The sequence below is a fragment of the Mesocricetus auratus genome, unplaced genomic scaffold, assembly GCF_017639785.1.
Source record: "Mesocricetus auratus isolate SY011 unplaced genomic scaffold, BCM_Maur_2.0 Super-Scaffold_100008, whole genome shotgun sequence".
Taxonomy (NCBI): Eukaryota; Metazoa; Chordata; class Mammalia; order Rodentia; family Cricetidae; genus Mesocricetus; species Mesocricetus auratus.
The window spans coordinates 5,763,675-5,775,558 of NW_024429192.1; the positions used below are offsets into that span (position 1 = coordinate 5,763,675).

An 11,884-nucleotide genomic window follows, 5' to 3' on the forward strand; every position below is an offset into this window, starting at 1 on the left:
CAGACTTATCTAAAAATAACCTCTAAAAAGAACGTGGAGCAGTGGAGTAAATCAAAGGTATTCACACACACCAGTGAGAGCGTGAACTCATGAGAAATACCCTTCTCACATTCCCGTGTGCTCAAGCTCACTTGCCAAGCTATGCAGTTTTGAAATTCCATACAAGTTTCCCAACATATGAGAAAAAGTATGTTTAAAGACACCCAGGAGCTGTAGAATTCTTAAATGGGCAAAATAAGTATAAACCATGTGAACTATGTTGGAAAGTCATACAACCATTAAGTTACAGAATCAAAATGGATTATCCTGCAGCTATGGACACACACATAGAAACTGACACCACTTAGAAATTTGCGTATACAAAGTGTATTGGTGAGTCTGGAGAGATGCCTCAGTGGTTAAGGGCACTGTCTGCTCCTGCAGAAGACCCGACCCTGTTCAGTCCCCAGCACCCACAGGGCAGCTCACAGCCGCCTCTAACTCCAACACCCTTTTCTGACCTCTCAGATAATATGCACACGCATACATGGCACACAAACATATATGCAGGCAAATACTCACATAAAATAATTCTTTAAAGACTGTATTCACTACACATATATAATTCTATATCCATTTTCCCCTCATATTAAGGGGAAAGACAAGACAGTAAAGTATATATAGATTGTCGATCTCTGTATGAAAAGCACAAACACAAAACGAAGAATTCTGTCAACTGTGTATTCAACATAAGTGCTAACATAAATAAATATGTTACATTTCCTAACATAGTGTAAGGCAGGTTACTGCATTACTATAACAACAATTTTATAGCTAAGAAAATTGAGACACAAAAAAATTATGTGATTAGGCCAAGGTCACAAAACTATTAAGATTCAAGCCAGGGCAGTCTGCAGCCTAAAAACATTTTGGTAAACAGTTCACCATGATACTGCCTCTGGGTGGTAGAAAATATCCCTCCATTTAAAAAAAAGAATGAAGAAAATACTGTACCCTAAGGGACAAATCAACTAAATGTATTCCTATAGTAAATCTGAGCAGAAAGCTTTATTTATTTATTTATTTATTTATTTATTTATTTATTTATTTATTACGCACACAGTGTTCTGCCTGCATGTATCCCTGCAGGCCAGAAGAGGGCACCAGGTCTCATTGCAGATGGTTGTGAGCCACCATGTGGGTGCAGGGAATTGAACTCAGGACCTCTGGAAGAGCAGCCAGTGCTCTAAGAGCTTTTTTTTTCTTTCTTTCTTTCTTTTTTTCTTTTCTTTTTTCCAGTTGTATTGGTGCTTGCTCTGGCCTTTAACTTTTGCGTCATCCTTGATTAAAACCCGATTCCAGTTCTGAAAAGCACACACCGTCAAAAATCTAACAGGTCCCGGTTCTTGTAAGGAAGGAGGAGGGGAAGAGAGAGCTGCCAGGGAAGGCTCGCCTCAAGCCCCAGCCCCTGGGAGGCTCGCTCGCTTGTGGTTTTTGATTTGTTTAAGCAGAGCATGAAGGCAGCCTTGTGGCTGAAGCCCGCTCTGCCTGGGCCACGCCATGGGTGATGAGTGTGCAGAGCAATCGCTTCCCGGCCTTTTGGCTGAGATCAAGTGTGAGTGTGCCGAGAACCTCAAAGCCAATCCTAAACCAGAGAGCGCACGTCCACTCCACACTAGGACCCGCTCGGCCAGTCAATTTAAGATCTAATTTCCCAGATCTCGCTCGGGTTCAGGAGTCCAGCCGGACCCCCGCCGGCTGCTAGGGACTACAACTCCCAGCATGCACGAGGCCTCCACACATGCGCCCTGGCACCCGACGAGCCCATTTCCCAGGAAGCCGAGCGGCCACGCCGGAGCGCGCGCGTGCGCTCTGGCGCCTCTGGGTCCCCCGCTTGGCTTTGACCTCCCTCCGCCCGGGGAAAGATGGCCGCCCCAGCCGCGTCCGGGCTGTCCCGACAGGTAGGAGAAGCCGGCTGCGGGCTCCTCCTCGGGCGGCCGGCCCCGGGCTCCCGGCGCCCGTGCGAGCCGGTGGCTGAGGGCTCAGGCCGCCCACCGAGGGTCGCGGAGCGCGGCGGCGTGGGCCGGGTTGCGCTGTCGTGACCTTGGCATCCGGGGGGTCACCGCGCAGGGGAGCCGCGGGCAGGGCCTGCGACCGGGAGGGAGGACGCGTCGGCCCGGGGGCTCGGCCGTTGCGCGCGCTGGCGGCGAGGCGGAACCCGGGTGGGAGGTGGAAAGGGCGAGCCCCCCACACCCCGCCGTGATGCTCGCCCAGGGCCCGCGCCCGGGGCTGCAAGTGTGGATGTGAGCACCTGTGCCCCGGCGAGCCGCTGTCCCAGCCGTGGGGCCCGGGCTTCTCCCGTTAAGTTCCGGTGCCACGGCCAGGTCATCAGAGTCAGTCTTTGGTCGTAGAGAGCGTTTCAAGGCCCCAAGCGAGTGCGTTCGCTTGAATCGTGACTGCAACCCTCTCTCCCACTTTGGTTAAAATTTCTCTCACCGGTAATAGATTTATTATTATCATTATTATCATTAAATTTCAGGAAGTTAGCGTTTTGTCTCTCAACCGTCCAGCGGGGAAGGGGGTGGGAAAGTCAGTTTCCAGAGCGGTTTGGACGCAGCTAATCGTTTAGATTATTTTAGCATATTGCTAAGCTAACGCGGAAGTCCTCCCCTTTACCCCGTTTGACCTCTTTGCTTTTGTTCGGAAGGTGCGGAGCTTCAGCACATCCGTGGTCAGGCCCTTCGCCAAGCTCGTGAGGGTATGTTGACTTAACGTTCTTTCGTGGATGAAGAGTGTGCGTTAAACAGAATGCAGTTAGGTGTGTGACTACTGACCCTTTTTCTGCAAGATTAGCAGTTTCCAAATGAGTGCCTGCGATAGGATAGGAGGGATGGGCGCATCCCTGACCTTCATGTTTTAAAAGCTGTCTGTTCGGGGCCAGCAGCAGGACTCCTCCGGTAAAGGCTCCTGGTGGCAAGCCTGAGATTCAAAGTTCAACCCCTGGAACCCGTGTGGTGGAAGGAAGGGCCCTGCAGATTGTCTGCCGTCCGTCGTGTGTGTGTGTGTGTGTGTGTGTGTGTGTGTGTGTGTGTGTGTGTGTGTAAGAGTTCTAAGTTGTCTTCCCTAGTACCCCTCCGTAGACAAGCCCTTCACCAACAGTCTCACCTGCCAGCCCCTTTCCTTTCAAGCCAGCAGTGTGGCTGATGCAGACAACTCCAACCCCGTTACCCAGTACGGATTGAAGCATGGCTGAATGTAATCGTTCATCGCTGGTTCCTGTAGGGCGGGCAGACTCTGCTTAGCTCTCTTAGCTTGCAGGTCTTAAGTTATAATGGCTGTCATTTGTCCTCCAGCACCCAGTCCAGCCCAGCTCGCCTTGGGAAATAGCGGAACCGAAGGCACTGGGATACATTAGGTGGGGCTTACACGCCCCACCCGTCCCAACAGCGCCAAATTCCTTAAGACCTCTGTGAATGGAGCCGTTTTATCCTTCCTCAGACCTTCCTAAAACACCATACCCGTGATGGGGGAGCGTGCACTTACGCACGTCATTGCAGCGCTCTCCTGCTTCCTTGTCTTCAGAACTGTTCGCTGTTAGTGCCCGGCCGCTCCGTGCTTAGAGGCCGCCTTGTTCCTGAGTGCAAGAAAGCAAAAGCGCGTTGCAACAGTTCAGGCAGGTCGGGGTGGAAGGGACACGGGATGCCGTGTCCTCTCTGCTCCCGCAGAGGTGGAAGGTCCCGGCCGAGATGTCCCTAGCGTGCTGACTCGTTTAGGGCTGCTCCTCGGTGAGGTGTTGAAATGGTTTGGCAGATGGGGAGTGCGGTCTGTGGGTCATGGCTGACTCTGCCCCTGACTTAGCCATCTTTCTCTTTTCCTGTCTCCCACTTTCTGTCGGCAGCCGCCCGTGCAGATCTACGGCATCGAGGGTCGCTATGCCACTGCGCTCTACTCTGCGGCAGCCAAGCAAAACAAGCTGGACCAGGTGGAAAAGGAGCTGCAGCGCGTGGGGGTGAGTGTCCGTCTGTCTGTCCGCTCCTGTCCCACAGTCCCCCTCAGATACAGGCTGCGCGTCCCTGAGGGGATAACCCGTGGAAAGAACCGCCAGAAACTCAAAAGAAATTACTGTAGACATGACATTTAATAATAAGACGACTCAGCCGGGCGTTGATGGCGCATGCCTTTAATCCCAGCACTCGGGAGGCAGAGGCAGGCGGATCTCTGTGAGTTCGAGACCAGCCTGGTCTACAAGAGTGTGTTCCAGGACAGCCTCCAAAGCCACAGAGAAACCCTGTCTCGAAAAACCAAAAAAAAAAATAATAATAATAAGACGACTTTATTATCTGAAACAAGTGTGTGTACAGGCTAGGATACACGTAAACATGTTAACATCATGAACCCAAGCTTTCCAGTGGTATAGTCTGAGAGAACGCTTGGTTTTAGAAGGTCAAGTTGATGTTTGTAACCTAGAATAATCAAATGTCTTTTGAGTATATTTTCACTTTACTAAAATTATATTTCTTCATGAAAGTTTCTTCAGAAACCTTTCCTGGGTTTAAACTTTTTTTTAATCACATTCCTTATTAGTTGGGAATTGGACAATGTTGGACGTTGGCAGTGCGAGTGTAGAGGTTGGAGTCCTTTCCCTCTGCCTGTGAGCTCTGGGGCTCACACTCAGGTCAGCAGCTTTGGCAGCAAGTGCCTTTGCCCTTCCCTGGAGCTTGGAATTACTTCATCCCCAAGATGGGGAGGAAAAATGGCTGAGCGGAGGATGCTGGGTAATCAGGTCCGGCCTAGGTATCAGCCTCAGAATGACACAGAACTGGTAGGCCCAAGGCCACCTGGAAAAGGAAATTTCTCTGTGCGTTTTGTTGTAAAAGGCAAAGAAAAGAGGGAAATCGCCTTGTGAGTTAGCACAAGCCAAATGCCACTCAGCTGGGAGACTCCGCCCCCGCTGCTCTGGGGTGGCTGCCACTCTGGGGGAGGGCTCCCTTAGAAGAGCTAGGCGACTCCAGAGAAGCAGCGTTGGATGCCCCTAAGGATAGTGTGTGTTTTCTGGTCCACCTCTGAAGAAAGAACAGCCCAGCTGCGCGGGCCAGCACGGTGTTCTGATAGACCACAGCACGGGAGCTGCTCGGCTCGTTCACTTCCCTTACTGCTCCTAAAATACGCACCCGTCCTCCCTCCTCCCTGCGGACAACACTGAGGAGCTTGTCTGGGCCTGGCTTCCTGTGGGAGGCCCTGTGGGAGGCATTGACCAGCACATGCAGGCCCTGTGCTGGTGATGACTGCACGCGGTGGTCAGTTAAGCTCTCTTTGAGCCGTGCAGTCCTGTTCACCGTGAAGGCAATGGTGCTGGTGGCGGGCATTAGAATGGGCTTGGACAGACAAGATGCATCCTTGGGCAAGGATGCTTGTCACCAAGCGTTACTACCAGGGTTTATTTTCTGGGACCTACATGGCGGAAGGAGAGAGCCAACGCTGGCCAGGTTGTTCTTTGACCTGTACACACTCACCATGGCATAGTCTCTGTGTGTCTGTCTCTCCCTCTCCTCCTCCCTCTCCTCTCTCATTTTGTTTTTTTACAATCCAGAAGTCAGTCCTAGAGAAGGAGATAGTTATCTGTGGTTCTATATTGAGGAGATTTGGGGTGGGGTGGGGGGCTATGGTAAGAGATGTCACCTTAAATATCTACTGGATTTTGCTAGCTGAAGGTGGGTAGCCCTAACCCCAGGGACATATTTGTAAAGGCCTTTCTTTCTGTGTGGCTACTCAAGCGGAAATCCTAGCGTGAAGCCTGCACTGCGTGGCAGTGGACTGAGTTCTGGCTAGGAGCCGATGGGGTGCCGGGGAGCCGCTGGCAGGCACGTGGAGATGTGTAGCTGGGAGGTGTCTGCCCAGGAAGGGCCATTGCGGCTCCTTGAACTCTGGCCTGATGCTGACCTAGGTCAGCAGATGCTGGGCTACAGGTCCTTACTAAAGTCAGACTTGTGATTTAAAAAAAAAAAAAATGGGGCTAAAATGGATTCCCAGCATTGTAGTGGTTTTGTTCTCTCTCCCCCCCAGGCCAGAATCTCACAGTTGGGTTTGTCTGGTCCTCTAAAGAGAGGGCACAGTCAGGGTTTCCTGAGACGGGTCTCTGTAGTGACCGGTGGTATGCTGAGGCAAACAGGGCTCGCTACGTCACACACAGTAGGATAGATGGTGAGGCTGTGGCTGCTTGATGTCTTACGATTCCTTAGAGATACTTGTAAGAAGCTTCAAGGTATTTTTAAAGATGTCTTTAACCCTGTGTAAAGTCATGAACATAAAGTGTGTAGCGCTGGAATCTGTGCCCTTTCAGCAACTCCTGAAGGACCCCAAGGTGTCTCTTGCCGTCCTGAATCCCTACATCAAGCGCTCCATCAAAGTGAAAAGCCTGAGTGACATCACAGCCAAGGAGAAGTTTTCTCCGCTGACGGCCAACCTCATGAGTGAGTGTGGGGAGTGGGGGGGGAAGAGCTCGGTGCCCCAGGAAGTCAAGAGAGGGCATCAGGTCCCCTAGAACTAACTTGTGGGTGCTTGTGAGCCAAAGTGTGGGTGCTGGGAACTGAGTCTGGGTTCTCCGCAGGAGCAACACCCTGTGCTCAGAATCACTGAGCCATCGCCCCAGACCCCATTCATAGCCACAGCGGACTTTGAATCCGGCCTTTTCAGGCTGCAAGTTGACATTGTTTCCAGTATGATTGCATGAGTTTCCTGCCACTTCCCCAGATTTACTTGCTGAAAACGGTCGCCTAAGCAATACCCAGGGCGTCATCTCTGCGTTTTCCACCATCATGAGTGTCCACCGTGGAGAAGTGCCTTGCATGGTGACCACAGCGTCTGTAAGTGGCCCTCGCTGCTGCCCTGGGGACTAGCTTGTCACTGGGGGCTTTCTGTGAGCCTCTGTCTGTCTTCTTCCTGATCAGTCATGGGACCCCGGCTGCATTGAAGGGACATGGAAGTGATATGTGGAACAGTGATTTGGGTCCTCTTATGGCCTGAATTCTTAAATGCCATATTGTTGTAGAATAGTACTGCTTCGCCTGTGCATTGGGTGCACAGACCCTGTGACCTGCTGGAATGCAATGCAGTAACTAGCCACCGTTTGTTGGCGCTGCTGTCTGCTGGGGACCTTGCCATCTGTCACTGCCCTCAGAAGATGGGTGTGAAGTGTGCTTGACCTTATTTTACAGTCAAGAAGCCGAACCCTAGGTTGGCTCAGGGTCCGAGCTCGGGGCTCTTTTTCTCGGAGGTCTACTCTGTATGCGTTATATTACCTTCCTGTGTAGCCCAGCCAAAACAGGCAGACTGGGTCGGTACGTAAACATGGGCAGATGTTGACTGCAGCCCCTGGCCTTGTTCACATCGTAGTTCGGTATTTGAGGCACCTGTGGACCTTGTGTGGCCAGGCCCCCTGTTCCCTGAACCAGCACACTGGAAGGTACATTGTGGTGGGGCTGCTCCCTAGTGCCCCCGACAGACAGACAGACAGACACACACACACACACATACACACATACACACAGAGAGAGAGAGAGAGAGAGAGAGAGAGAGAGAGAGAGAGAGAGAGAGAGAGAGAGAGAGAGAGAGAGAGAGAGAGAGAGAGAGAGGAGAGAGAGAGAGAGAGAGAGAGAGAGAGAGAGAGAGGAGAGAGAGAGAGAGAGAGAGAGAGAGAGAGAGAGAGAGATATCTTGGTGCATGGCTTCCCTCTCCCCTCTCCTTTAATTGATCCTGCTGTTGAACCATGTTTAAAGGGTGATCTTTCTTTTTCCTTTTCAGGCTTTAGATGAAGCTGTTCTCTCTGAGTTAAAAACAGTGCTGAAGAGCTTCCTGAGTCAAGGCCAAGTGTTGAAACTGGAGGTTAAGGTGGGTTTGGTCCCGTGCACTATCTGACTTGACGCTGGTGCCAGGCAGAACTTGGGCATGAGTGGCTCTGACCCTGCACCCTTCCTGCCTGTGTTATGGGTGGCCTGTCTGTCTCAGTGGGCCTCCTCAGAGTTTTTTATCTACCCACGTGATAAGAGAATCCCACGTTTTCACATTTGCAACCTGTTTTCTTTCCTAGACTGATCCATCAATCATGGGTGGGATGATTGTCCGAATTGGGGAGAAATACGCCGATATGTCCACAAAGGCCAAGATTCAGAAACTCAGCAAGGCCATGCGGGACTTGGTCTAAAGTCTGTGTCACCTGTGAGGGCTCTGCTCTGAGTCTGTCACCTATGCAGGCTCTGGAGCGACAATAAAACACTTGATAAACAGAGGGCGCCCAGTTCTTGTCCTTTAAGGAATTTGCGGTGCCATGGTCCCTCAGGCTCCTCCCTCCAGTCTCGAGGTTAGAAAGCCCGCCCTCTGGACTGAAGGATTTGGTGTGTGTGTGTGTTAATCTCAGGAATTCCTCGGGTAAATAGCACTGTACACATATACAGTCTGGTACTGCCTGCCAAATCTCAAGTCTTTGAGGAGTGGCTGAGAACTGGTCCCTGACCAGTCACGAAGAGGCCTCCCTGCCGATCCTTACACAAACCCTAGCCAGAGGATGCTTTGCCTTTCGGGGCTCAGGAAGTCCAGCAATCTTGTGATAGAGTAAAACAGGTACCCCGTTTGTTCAGGGTAACGTGGCTGAGCGGGGTGGTGGCAAGGCCCAGGGTCTCATACGCGTTCCCATGTCCCTTCTCACATTGTCCTTAAGATGCTCCGAGGCTGCTGGAGAAGCCAGAGCTCTTTGGATGACCTGTAGCCCCTCCTGGGCCATGCACGAGAATGCTTGCCTAACAGGCTGACTACTTCTCCAGAGTGCTCCTAGTGGAGTGAGGGCCTCAGGACGAGGGCAGGGACGGCCCGGGGCTCCACTAGCTGCATGTACGACCTTGTGTCCTCTGCCTGCCCACCGAGCCTACCAGGGAGTATGCAGCACTCAGTGCCCTCCCGGGAGCCAACACTAAGACAGCAGCTGCCTCTCAGTAGTTCTGACATGCTGGTAAGCCTGGACTGCAGTTAGAGACGGGTTGGCCAGCCTCCTTTGAGGTTCCTGACCACAAGCTGAGTCCTAGCAGAGGGAGAGGGGTGTGTCCGGGTTCCCTACACCGGCTGCAACCTGCACTGAATGGCGGGATCCAGAGCAGCCAGGCTGAGGGCAAAAGCAAGGTGATGCCAAAGGCACTGTCGCCCTGCCAAGTTTTCTCATTGAAGCCAAGGTCTTACACAGGGAAGAGAGAAGCTCTGTTCCTGTGAATGTGACCTCTCCATTCTCCGCCTTCCCAAGACGCATTGCCTGCCTTCCAGCATGCTCCTGAGGCCCGGGATAGCCTCACACACACTAGAGCTCCAAGGCTCACACGGTACCACTGATGCACACATTATCTCATCATCCCGATGAAGCACACAAGATAGCACACGGGCTTTGCCTCACGAGGTTGCCAGACGTGACCCCGAAGCCTTGCCTGAGATCATTTTGTGCTACAGAGTACAGTAGCCCGGAACTCTGTAGGTGAGGTTGGCCATGAGTCTGGGGCAGCCTTGAGTGTGCTCTGAAGTGCTGGGGTTCAGGCATGTGCCACCACACCCAGCTTTACAACGAAGCCCTTCCTAACCCTTCAAACAAAGCAGCCTGCTGTGGCTGGCGGCAGATCCTGTAACGCCAGCACTCCTGACTGAGGCAGGAAGACCGTGAATTCCGAGGCCAGCCTTGCGATACATATCAAACATTATCTCAAAAAGCAGAACAGAAACCTTAAATCCAGGACTCCGGAGGCAGAAGCAGGTGGATCTCTGAGTTCAAGGCCAGCGTGGACTACAGAGTGAGTTCCAAGACAGCCAAGGGTACCCAAAGAAACCCTGTCTCAAGAAAACAAAACAAAAAAGCAGAACAAAACATCAAAATGCAGGTGGAGTCATGGCTCTGGTGAAAAGCACAGGTCTTCCAGAAAGTTCTGAATTCAAATGCAGCACCCATGTCAGACAGCTCACAAACACTTGTACCTCCAAGAGATCCACACCTCGGCCTCTGCAGGCAAAGCACACCTGTGTAGACATACCTGCCCCCATATAATAAAAGATAATAGAAAGGTCTAAATTTTATATATATGGTCAGCCATTCGACTCTTAGGACAAATTAGGGTAAACGAAGGTATAGCCAAACAACCCTCAGAACCACACTGGAAGACTAGAGCTGATGAGAGAGAGCAAACAAGAATCGGAAGGTTCCTTTGAGTTGTGCAATTGAACATGGGCCAACGTGTGTTAACTGCATGAAGGGCATCTCAAGTTTAGCACTGAAGCCAGTTGCGCTTGCCTGAACATCATCAGTCTTAAGGCGTGAGGCAGGAGGATCCAGATACGGCCAACCGTACATAGCTACGTGTGACCTGTCCAAGAAGCAAAACCCACTCATGTACAAGGGTCTCTAGGGAGTGTCTTGTGGGTTTGTTTCTCCTGTTGGCTTGCTGGGTTTCTTGGGCGCACAGACCCACACCACACACACATTGTTGTCACAGTTTCACATGCTATACAATGTAGAATTTCTCGTGTTCTCAGGGGTGCTCAGCACGAGGAGTTTGTCTCACAGAACTAACTACCTGAGAGCACCAGAGTTAAAGGTGGTGGCGGCCATGTTCTTTAGATTTATTTTTACAACATTTTCCTTGTACAACTACAGCTTATCTCTGGGAAATAGACACAGGAAGAGACTTGTTTTCAGGGCTGTTAGCGTCCTGTGTGTCAGCAAAGAAGTGAAGGAAGAAAGCTCAATAATAATCTGAGGTAGTGGGGTTGGCTGTTCCTGTTTTATTATGAGCTATGTGATTTAAACCACACAGGTCAAAACGACCAGAGAATGAGGTGCACGGACCTGGAGATTCCTACTGATATTGCCACTGGCACAAAGGGGCAGACATTGCCCTGTTGCTGTAATATGAATCGATAAAACATTTCGCATGTAATAAGGGCCTGAAGGGTGTCCAGACATCAAAAACAAGACAAAAACAAACAAAAAAAACCTTCTTTTAAACAAATGGAAAAGCTTGTGTGACCCTGCTTCAGTAAACCTTACACAAATGTGGAATTCTATAACTTAATAATGTCTAATAATCTTCAGAACTCCATTAATGTTATAAAACAAACATAATTCTTTCGTGAAAAATACTGTTATTTAGCAACAAGTACACATTACAATGAACAGGACATCCATCAGGGGAGTGTCATAGCTCTCTCTGCCACTGGGCACGGCTATGGACGAGCTGTGGGCTCCCGGCATCGTGGCCCGCTCCAGGGATCAGAGGCTAACCACCAACACCGTGGGGAGGGCCCGCCTTCTCGAGTCTACCGTCCGCAGATCTGGAACACTCAGGACAGGGACAGCTGTCTGGTTCATTTCTAGCTTTAGCAGAGCCCAGAGAGCACCCTGCATCGAAGCGTCCGTGTCCACAGCTCTCGGGAGGCCATCGCTCGACTCCGGATCCACCAGGGTTATTAAGACAGAGCTGGCAGGGTTCAGAGGCACACGGCTGACTGAAAGAAGCGCTGCCCACCACACGCCTGCTGGTCCTCTAAAACGGTGGCCCCAGACGTCCTGCTGTGACCAGTCACCAGAAACCGGCTCTTAATCAGGAGGCATTTCTGATCAGGTGGGTGCAGCTGGACTCAGGGTCACCACGGGTCAGAGGGGAGAGGTTAGATGCTGAGTTCCGGGACCCTCCCTAGGTCGCCTGAAGGAACATTCCCGGCGGTACTCAGCAGTGTGAACTCCTGAACGTTTTGAAGGGAGTGGAGTAGGGAAGTCAGGCCTCTTGCTTCAGCATGGGCCTTCAGGAAGCTGCTCATCCTGCAAACAGCTGAGCCCAGAAAACCCAGGCTCGGCCTCTCCCCGCCCCTACCCAGGGCTGCT

At 51.5% G+C, this 11,884-nt stretch overlaps 1 protein-coding gene across 1 annotated transcript; it reads left to right on the forward strand.

The window, feature by feature from the left end:
* Nucleotides 1-1,798: 1,798 nt before the first annotated feature.
* Atp5po (ATP synthase peripheral stalk subunit OSCP) lies at nucleotides 1,799-8,261 on the forward strand. Its single transcript, XM_040750464.1, has 7 exons — nucleotides 1,799-1,940; nucleotides 2,687-2,737; nucleotides 3,878-3,988; nucleotides 6,320-6,449; nucleotides 6,730-6,842; nucleotides 7,780-7,866; nucleotides 8,066-8,261. The coding sequence occupies exons 1-7, from the start codon at nucleotides 1,905-1,907 to the stop codon at nucleotides 8,177-8,179; spliced, it is 642 nt and encodes a 213-aa protein (XP_040606398.1). The 5' UTR covers nucleotides 1,799-1,904; the 3' UTR covers nucleotides 8,180-8,261.
* Nucleotides 8,262-11,884: the final 3,623 nt, after the last annotated feature.